The sequence below is a fragment of the Nelumbo nucifera genome, chromosome 7 (genome assembly GCF_055504915.1).
Source record: "Nelumbo nucifera cultivar China Antique chromosome 7, China Antique-T2T, whole genome shotgun sequence".
NCBI classification, from domain to species: domain Eukaryota; kingdom Viridiplantae; phylum Streptophyta; class Magnoliopsida; order Proteales; family Nelumbonaceae; genus Nelumbo; species Nelumbo nucifera.
The window spans coordinates 25,658,452-25,668,863 of record NC_142655.1 but is presented as its reverse complement, the minus strand read 5'-3'; the positions used below and the strand labels follow the sequence as shown (position 1 = coordinate 25,668,863).

Genomic DNA, 10,412 nt, shown 5'->3' with positions numbered 1-10,412 from the left:
TTTTATAAATTTTACAAAAAATCATTTTACTAATTTTTGAGTAAATTAATAAAACATTATTTAATTTATTTTAGTTAATAAGTTACTTAAGAAGTTAATTATATAATGTAAGTTGCTGATTTTTAATTTTTTCCTTCTTTTTATTTTTTAGTTTCTTTTCGATTTTTAATATTTTCTTGCTAATTATAACTTTTAATATGTTAAAAAACTTTTGATATTTTTAGTGAAAATTTCTCTTATTTTATCAATTAATTAAAAAATTAAGTTTCTAATTTTTTGTTATTTTCTATTTTCTTAAAATAATTCCTTAATATATTGTTTTTGGTTTATTAATAAAACTATTAATAATTTTTCCGTTATGTTCCCTTATTTTTCTGATTTTCTATTATTTTCTAATTAATAAAATTAATTTTTAGTAAAGATTTCCCTTATTTGATCTTTCTGTTTTCAAAATTGCATAACCGAGTTGAATCGATCAAAGATCATTCAAATTTGGTATGAACTCATAAGTGAAGCTAGCAGGTGGATTGGTAATTGAAGTTAGTGGGTTGGACATTTTTGGTATTCAAATGATCCAATCCATGAACTTCATAAGGATTTTTAGACCCTTGGTTCATTTCTTCTTCTACTTTCTTATTCTCCTAGGGACTTGACAAAGCTGGGAAAACGACCTAATCCATTTGATCTACTGGTCAATGCTTAAAAAAATTAAGTTTATCACGATGGACATATAAGGAGAAAATTCATGTTCATGGAAAACACTTTAGAAAGTTAACAATAAAATTTTCACATGATTTAGAAAAAAATAGCAAAATTTTAACATTTTTTTTGAAAATATAACAGAAAAATATTTTATTAAAAATGTAATTTATAATTAAATTAATATTTTAACAAAAACATGTTAATTAGTAATGAAATGGATAGTGTTTCTAATATTTACTTTCAAGATATATTTTATAAATAATTATATAACAGATTTGGCAGACTAAACGGAATCAATTAAGATCTGTTTGAATCAATAACTAAATAAATTGGAGCGATCACTTTTGGGTTATGTAATGATCCAATCTATTAGAGTCATCTTCTTGACCCACCTGGCCACCTTGTTATAGCGTTTGCTCGACAAACACATTAATGTTTCATCAATATAAATAGTGATGATGTCTGGGCCCTAAAACATCCCATGGAGAGAGAGATAAATTTTATAATTAAAATATTATTTATAATTGTAATAAGATTTTTAATTAATCACTAAACTTTATTCCTTAATTTGATCCAGAAAATTAAGGAACCGATCATCCATAAACACAGGCTCTCAATGCACAAAATACATATATATTTCATCCCTGCCAATAAAACCTGAAGCTTCCCCAGAATGATCATTTGTATACATGAAAATTTCTACCATATTTAGGGTATCCCAAAAGAATAGATATTCCCATGGTATACAATCAACAGATGCCAACTAGAAGATCTCCTTTTCTCAAAAAATAAAAAAGAAAAAGCAAAAGAAAAACTTGACACACCAGATTATCACAATCACTGAATTGGTTAGAGTATTTTTTTATTTTTTATTTTGTACAAGGAACACTAAGGGGGAGCCCATTCATATCATTGGTTCATCCCTCCCATTTTCTCATACACCTTTTTCACAACCTTCCTAGTCTTATATTCAATTGTCTCACTGTACATTTATCCATGACTACTGATACAAAACTCCATCACCACCTTGTTTGACCATCCGAGTGATGAAAACTAGTCTTTTCTCAAGTAGGACAAGTAGAAAAACAGAAAATCCGGCATGGTGTTGACACCATGAGCTTGATTATACAACATGGGTACTGGTTAATTAGGCAGGAAGCTTTCATTTCTATTTTTTATCTACGCTTATAGATCTCAGAGAAACTTCTGTGCCTTCACCATCTGAACCAGCAGATTTCAAAGAAGCTTCAATATCTTTGGCATCTGAATTTCCAGAACTCAGATGGAACTGCTTCTTACTCTTTTTTGGCCTTTTTGTTGTAATTGCAATGGCAATATCGTTGGGGAAGAGGTCTCGAAATACAAAGGCATGAAGGATGGTGGTGATGAGCAGAGCTGTCACTGTGAGAGTAGAAATGGCAGAGAGTATGACAGACAGAGATTGTGTTACTGGATTTTTTACTACACTTGAGTACCTGATGGTTGCAATGGAAGCCCCTGTCATTGGGAAAGTGTATGCCCACCACGCCAGTGAAAACCTGTGGTATGGGATGTAAATAAAATTCAGAAATGTGGATGTAAAGGAGGGGAAAGATAATGGCTACTTAAAAATCAAAGAAAAAAATAGAAGAAAAAATACCTGAACCCCTTAAAGAAATTAGCCCGAACAGCCTGCAAAGTGATCCAAAGTAACAAAATAAAATAACTAAGATGTGTTTTATGTTATAAAGTTGAAAAGAACAATAAATATCAATACAAGCTGCGATTGCAGATACTTTGCTGTGACTGTGCTAGAGAATAAAATCCTATTCAAGGATCTCAACTAATAGCTTAAGTCTTTAGGTCGAAGGTTCTTTGAGATGGCACCAGAAACTGTTTGACCAAGTGATTTAGTGTTCAATCCTCGTCACTCCATTATAATTAATTAAATTTCAGCACAAGATATGGATGGACCTGTATTTGTCCACATTTCAATCCTAATAGGCCCTCATGTGAGGGTCCCTCATATGAAGTAGCATAGTAGGAAATGGAAATTTTCCATTGGAGAGTGCAGGTAGTAAGGGACCCATCAAAGAGCGAATCCCAAAAATTCCATCACACATCCAACTTCAGTAGTGAGGGCAGATTTAGGGACTGATTACAATATTATTTTTACTGATGTAGCAGTTGTTTTTCCTTTAGAAAATAAAATAATAGATATTGGCAAGCAAGCAACCCCCCTAAACATCCCCTATTTTGAATAGATTGAATTTCTTAGATGAATGTGAAATGATTTGTTTGTTTGTTTTGTGAACTCAGAAATACATACAAGAGATAAGAGAGACTAACCAGTGAGACATACAGAAACAATGCAATGAAGTAAGCAACCCTTGAGCCATAATCAAACGACCCTTGAATATTTGCCCACGCCATGGAAGCAACGCTAGGTGCTGCAACAAACAAAAAGAACACTGGATGGAGCTCCTTTGGAAGTGTCTCATTTGTTGGAAGCCTCTGGTAAAGAGTTACAAATAGCACTATGTAGTGAGCCAACCCAACAGAAAAGAAGAAGATAGGCCCTTCTTTTAGTCCCATAGATGCACCAAGCAATGCACCCACAAAGTTCCCAACAATGGCTAGATGGTTTGAAGGGTTTGCCACTTTTGAAAGCCTCCGCTGACCTCCTGACATCCATTGTCCATAGATCTTGAGTTCAAGACAGAAGATTGGGCTCATCAAAATGTACCAGAGAGCTGCATGCAGGTTTTTGGCAAGTGAAGGTGGGGCACCAAGAGCTAAGAACAGGAAGGCTATCCAAGGTGCAAAGAAAAAGTTGACACGGATGGGGTGATAATACTCACGCCGGACAGCTTCAAAGTACAAAATAAATTTAAGAGAATAAATTAACAAGATCAGGGCTGTAAGACCAATAGAGATGCACCAGAGGACAAGATTGACAGACAGGTTTATGTGGAGGAAACTTGTGGATGTGGAGGTTGCCAGGGTTTTCCACAGAATTGCCTGGCTGCTAACCCCTAAACACATGCCAAAAGCAGATATTGGATAACGCAGAAGGAAAGGCCACTGCTTGTCTTCTGGAAGCACCAACCCCTCTGAATCCTGGAAAGGGAATGGGAAATTAATGAGCATTTAAATCTTGTTAGCTACTGTTCAGTAATTATTATTAGGAGCATACAAATTCATTCAATCATTTCTTCTTTCTATTTATTTATTTATTTATATTAGAGCTAATTAAATATACCCATGGAAAGGATTAAAGGAAAAGCATTTACAAGAAAAGATCATGTTAACTGAAATACTGAATTAATATAACAAGTTCACCAAAAACAAAAGGGGAAAAATATGACAAGAAAATCACATACCTTTAGTGTATCCAACTCAGGCCCTTCTAAAGCATCAAAGTACCGGTCCACTGATAAAACTTCAATTTCAGAATTCTGTGTAGTGTTAACTTCTGGTTCAGGATCACACTGCTTTCCACGTAAATGAGATAGCTGCCTCTCAAGTCTTCCAGACCATGTTTTGAAAGAATCAAAACTTTTGTCCTTGAATTCATCAATCCTTGAGTTCCTTAGTTGTCCTTCTGAAGGACCAGAAGCTTTTCCAGTACTGCAAACTGCATCAACATATGCAATGCCTACTGCTACTGGAATGGGCTGAGAATGAAACTTGGCTTGTTTTGGTTGTTTGCTGCTAACATCCACTGGTGTGTCTCTAAAGTTTGGGTTCTTTCTGCTAACATCCATTTCATCATTATCCATTAATAAAACTTTTCTATTGCTTTCCAAGTCATTCCCCAAAGGAGAAGAAGGCATGCTGATAGAGACAGAATGCAACCGTTCAGAATTAGTGGCTTGAGATGCATCCTCCTGCCTCTGGAAAGCAGTGGCTTATAGTTCAGTAAGACAAATTGAATAACAGCTCAATATTTAAAAAGAAAATAAAACAAGTAAATGAAGACATGGCAACACAAGTAAATGACACCAGTTCAAACCCATTTGAGGATGTAATTATGTAAACTGTTCACACTGCTCATTTATGTACCCAGACCTTGTCAAGGTCATCAAAGACATGATGAATCAATTAAAAATTAAGTCGGGACATATGAGGATCAATATCCCTATGATCAATAGCTGCTTTGTTGAAGACACAAATTACCTTAGCTAATGCACAAACAGGATCCGAAGTTGGAGTAGTCCTAGCGGTTGATTGAAGTTGTTGATTCAGGCTACCACACTCTTCAATGTCATCAAATCCAGACACTGTCTTGGATTCTATATACTTCAGAAGGGATGGAAGTTCTTCAGGAGAATCCTGCTTCAGCAAATTCTGGCATTTGTTGTCCTCCATGTCGACCCACTTACAGCTATAAAATATAAGAAATTTTGGTTATACTTTGCTCTTTCACTAGGAGGCAAACAAAGAAGAATTCCATTTACTAGATAAAAGCAGTTTCGTATCAGATAAACATAGCGCATATAGCTTCTTTACATACTATCCTTTAGTTTTATCTTCATTCAGGTATTAGTTAGAAGTTTTATTTCATCATCTAAGCCTTGTCCCAACTATATGGGGTCAGCTAGAATTTGTATTTCATCTAAATGATGAACTCTTTAATTTAACATTTGGTTTATTCCAAAATTAATGCATAGCTTGTAGACAAGCTGATCTGTAAAAAAGGTTAGTAGCAGAAAACTGTAAACAATAATATTAGACCATTTTACTTTGGTTTGTGAAACGGCAAATTAATTTTAGAAATTGCAGAAATTTCATTACCAGAAACTGATCTCTCTACTGAATACTCCCCCCTGAAAGTGGAAGTAAGAAATATCCACTAATCCATGACAAGATGCTGAGGATCAATGCATTCAGAACTGTCAGTAACTGTCAGTTATCCTCAACCACAATTTTGCATGATTCATCCCCCACCCCCAACCAAAAACAAACGAAAGAAAGAAATCCTTAAAGAGGACAGAAAATTTCCTGGTAGTCCCGAAGGAATCTAGACTCCATCCCATAGACCACTTCTAGCCATAAAGCTAAAGATAGAACCTTTCCCCACTAATTATATGAACATGCTGTTGATTTTATTCACAATATTATAAGCCAGTAACTAGTAAGAAAAACATAAAATTCTGAAACAGCTTTGCTTCGGACTTGGATTTCCGTCTTCCTTCTTTCTTTCTTTCTTTTATATTCTTTTCGTTTCGGAATCTTTCGAACAACAGAATTGAAATGACCCCTATTAATTTCAAAGCTTTCAAAGACAGGAATTAAAGTTGCTGAATTCCGCACACTTATAACAAAGAACAGAATATGTAAACTCTCTGCTTCATCTGGTGTTCCAGCACAAAAGGAAAAAGAAAGCACTGAAAAGAGGGAGATCAAAGTTTCATTTGTATGGTTGTCTTAATAAACTTGGTCCTGGTTATCAGATTTCAAGATCTAACGTCTTGTTAGTGGAGGCCTTCTTCTCTGGTTGGCAACAAAAGGTGAAATTTAGCAGGCCAATATCCAGTATTGTTCCAATAACTAAGAAATCATAAATCAGAACTCTCAGTATAACCAATCACATATATTGACTTGGATGAAGCTCTATCATTGATGATAATAATAATAATAATAATAATAATAAGAATAAGAATAAGAATAAGAATAAGAATAATAATAAAATAAACTGGAGCTCTACCATTGCTCTACCATTTTCTTTCCACCAGGCCTTATGAAGAATAATGATTGTGTGCCACCAGTACATTTTCTTAGAACAATTTGCAAGGGATTCTATCCTAAACCAAGTAAACAGAAACAATGATTAAAAAAAAAATCAATCCGCATCTGGGTGTCATGGAGTATAAATAGAACTTCAAATTCATAATAGGATGGCTGAAAGAATGAATGAATGCAGTGCATGGGTAGATATTCACGAGTGCTGATTAATAAAAACAAAATCTTACTAATGTAATTTTGCCCTATTTTGTTCTATTTGATCAATAATTGTAGCCCGGAAACTATTTCTTACTTGGATAAATGATACAACTTACATAGACATTTCTCTCCTTCAAACTAGCTGGTAATTAACTCAGAGATCATTTGCAGTTTGAGCAATCAGTTTGGCAAAGAAATATGAGTATAGCCTCAACAACAAAACAAATATGTTCTTCAAGGAGTCCCAAGAAAACAAATATCCTGGAATCATCTACAGGCTTTCATGGAAAAAAGAGACCAGCTTAAATAGATAAACATGACAGCAAATTTCACACAAAGTGCCAACTGGCTGGTTGGTAAGGCCTCCTACTTGTTGTACCAGAGGCTTGGAATCTGCACCAGGATTGGCTGGGGATGGTCTACCCCCATGACATTAAAACATTTCACAGGCCCAAAGAAAGGACAATGAATGTATAAATTTTAAAACTCCACCCCAGTTAATCTGCTACATTTTAAATATATATCTGAAATTGTGAAGAAAACTAACCAGTCTTCTACTAATATCTGAAGTTTATTTCGATATTTCCAATCAAACCCGAATAAGAAATAGAACCAGAGAGGCGCAAGATGTGACTTACAATTGCCGGTTGCTAGTTTGCTACAGCTAAGCCAAGGGATTTGGACGACAGTTGGGTATTTTCAATGCAACAAGAAAAGTAGAATACTCTTAAGTCTCTAATACCATGAAAATTACAAGCATGAATCACGAAGAAGAATTCCATCACCCAGGAATTGACAACTAACTTGTTTGAAATCTACGCTTCTTGCACCGATAGCTTTCAACATGCATATATAGTCTGCATGCCTGTTTCTAGCCTGAATATGACACCAGAAAAACGACTTTGTACAACCATCCAGAGGACAAATCCCCCATCCATCGATAATATGAGTCCCCACATCAAAGAAAACCAATGAATTAAAGTTAAAATTAAGCCCAGAATATGAGTCCCCCACGATTCTTGGTTGTGATTGGTCAAATGTCGGGTTCCAAAACGTTCAATAGCCATTACGGTAACTTGCAGCTCCAATTTGTTCTTGCTTCAAAAAATTAATGCACCACCAAGAAAACTAATAAATAAACATGACGGCTGAGAAGGCTTTAGAGACCAACAACTTTCCAAGAGAATCGCAGAAAAGGCTGGTCTGTGCTCTCTTATGCGACATACAGTCGGATCGGAGCATAAGCTTTAATTTGAGATACGTCAGGAATTAAAAAACATTCACAAACAACAACAACAACAAAGTGGTGGTGCAAATCTAGTCAGATTTGCATTCTTGTCTTTCGTGGCTTCTTGTTGGGATGAGTACGAGTGTAGAGAGTCTAGAGACCCATATTTATATTGGAAAGAGATAAAAATGCGAAGGATTTGGACCCCGTTTGACGTGTTATATTTCCATAAAAGATATGCTAAATAGTTTTTATGTAACCGTTTCTGGTGTCAATTTTTTGGCTAAGTACATCGTCATCTCGTCTGCTCCCAAGTGGTCTGTGACTTAAAGGCTGAAGTGGAGCTCCCTGATGGCGAGCTACCTAGTGGCGAACTGCCTGGTGCTGAGCTGCCTTGATGAGCTGCTTGGAGGTGAACTACCTTGATGGGCTGCCTGGTGGTGAGCTACCTTGATGAGCTTCTTGGAGGTGAGCTACCTTGATGAGCTGCCTGGTGGTGAGCTACCTTGATGAACTTTGTTGCTCTTTTAGAGGCCTGCAAGGAACTAAATGTCAGAGGACCCAGGGGTGGCTTACCCGGCAGGGACACTCCGATGGCTAAGTTAGCACAGTATAGTAGTAGAGAGCTTGAAGATGATATAAGAGAATGAGAGAGCTAGATAGCAGAGATTACCATCCCTTTTTACATCTTAGCCTCTTAACATCTCCCCCTTCGCCCTTGGGGGTGAGGTCTTTATATACTGGAGTCCTCGTGGGTTAGGTGGACCAGTTCTTGGATTCCCGCTGTGATGGGACTTGTTGCGTGTTAGGTGGATGAAATGCCGTCAAACGGTAATACTGTCCCTTCCCGTCAGAACGAGGAGTTGGTGAGCTAATATAGCCGTTACAAGTCACAATCCCGTGAAATGCGGGGTACGGTGGTGAGTTCCTCGAGGTTGTTAGGTTGGCGCCTGTGTCAAGCCACCAGGTCGGTGCCTGGGCCAGGTCGCCAGCTCGTGCCAGGGCCAGGCTGCCAGGTTGTGTCAGGGCCAGGCTACCAGCTCGTGCTAGGGCCAAGTCGCGCTAGGGCCTGACTGCCAGCTCGTGCCAGGGCTAGGTCGTGCCAGGGCCAGGCTGCCAGCTCGTGCCAGGGCCAGGTCGTGCTAGTGCCAGGTCGCCTGGTGGGACACCATCAACTTAGCAAAGGCAAGTTGTTGTCAAAGTGGTCCCGGGTGTCACCTAGTTGTTCTGAGGTGCCAGGCTACATGAGGGCGAGCTGCCTAGTGGTGAGCTGCCTGTGGAAAACTGCCTATAGTGAGCTGCCTGGTTGTCAAGAGGCTGCACTTAGCTGTCAAGAGGCTGCCAGGTGTCATAATGTCACTGGAGGGCCAAATCCGCCATCATCAGTTGCCCCCCACTGCCGAACTGAAAGTAACTCAGCAAAGGGAGTAGATTTCTCCTTTTGGCCCGTAATTCGACGAGCTTGTAGGCGTTGATTCAGTTTCTTTAGGCTCTGGGAGCTGCTTGGAAGCGAGCTGCCCGTAAGGTGCTGAGGTCTCTGTCAGTTCAGTACTTTAGCCCTTAGGTTCTGGGAGCGACTTATAATCCACTCTTGGACTTCGCCCATGCCGACGAGGCAGCTGGGTCTTAAGCAGTAGTATTGCCCATGCTATAGAGGCGACTGGGTCTTTCAGTAGTAGTATTGCCCATGCTGTAGAGGCGACTAGGTCTTTCAGTAGTAATGTTGCTCATGCCGTAGAGGCGACTGGGTCTTTCAACAGTAGTGTTGTCCATGCCGTAGAGGCGACTGGATCTTTCAGCAGTAGTGTTGCTCATGCCGTAGAGGCGACTGGGTCTTTCAGCAGTAGTGTTGCCCATGCCGTAGAGGTGACTGGGTCTTTCAGCAGTAGTATTGCCCATGCCGTAGAGGCGACTGGGTCTTTCAGCAGTAGTGTTGCTCATGTCGTAGAGGCGACTGGGTCTTTCAGCAGTAGTGTTGCTTATGCCGTAGAGGCGACTAGGTCTTTCAACAGTATTGTTGCCCATGTCGTAGAGGCGACTAGGTCTTTCAGCAGTAGTGTTGCCCATGCCGTAGAGCCCTATACACTATGATTGTATATTGTTTGGTTCTAAACATACAATCGTAGGCGGCTTGGCATGACCTAGCCCTGGCACGAACTGGCAGCCTGCCCTCATCAAGTCCCTTATTGTTTGGTTCTAAATGACTATAACTCAATACTAAGTAGGTATTTCTCCATATAGAATCTAATTTTTTGTTTGGTTAATCATGGTTTTTAAAACCAATCCGGAGACCGAACTGGTCAAGATTTAATTGTCGGGTCGAACGGTTCGAATGATTAAATGACCAGGTCAGGGGTTTATTGGCCAAAATCAATAATTTTTAGAGAAAATCTGATTTTGAGGGAAAATGGAGCCGATCGCCCCAATTTTTCGGTTCGATCCGACTTTGAAAACTATGTGGTTAAGCATTTATGAAGAAAATGTCTTTCTCGGTTATGTGAGAGGAAATGTTATTTTGGACTTTTCCCCTAATGCCCCGTGTTTATTTAATGTTTAG

At 38.3% G+C, this 10,412-nt stretch overlaps 1 protein-coding gene across 8 annotated transcripts; it reads right to left on the bottom strand.

The window, feature by feature from the left end:
* Positions 1 to 1,530: 1,530 nt before the first annotated feature.
* LOC104593451 (S-type anion channel SLAH2-like) lies at positions 1,531 to 7,847 on the bottom strand. 8 transcript variants are annotated; one of them, XM_088892424.1, is made up of 7 exons: positions 6,744 to 7,220; positions 6,392 to 6,488; positions 4,861 to 5,068; positions 4,065 to 4,577; positions 3,031 to 3,801; positions 2,342 to 2,373; positions 1,531 to 2,240 (listed from the first exon to the last, which is right to left on the bottom strand). In XM_088892424.1, exons 2-7 carry the CDS (start codon positions 6,403 to 6,405, stop codon positions 1,871 to 1,873), a joined length of 1,908 nt encoding a protein of 635 aa, XP_088748550.1. In that variant the 5' UTR covers positions 6,406 to 6,488; positions 6,744 to 7,220; the 3' UTR covers positions 1,531 to 1,870. The 8 variants fall into 8 exon arrangements, with proteins under 8 accessions (XP_088748550.1, XP_088748551.1, XP_010251593.1 ...); XM_088892425.1 differs by having other exon boundaries at positions 6,403 to 6,488; XM_010253291.2 differs by having other exon boundaries at positions 6,392 to 6,483.
* Between the last annotated feature and the right edge of the window lie 2,565 nt (positions 7,848 to 10,412).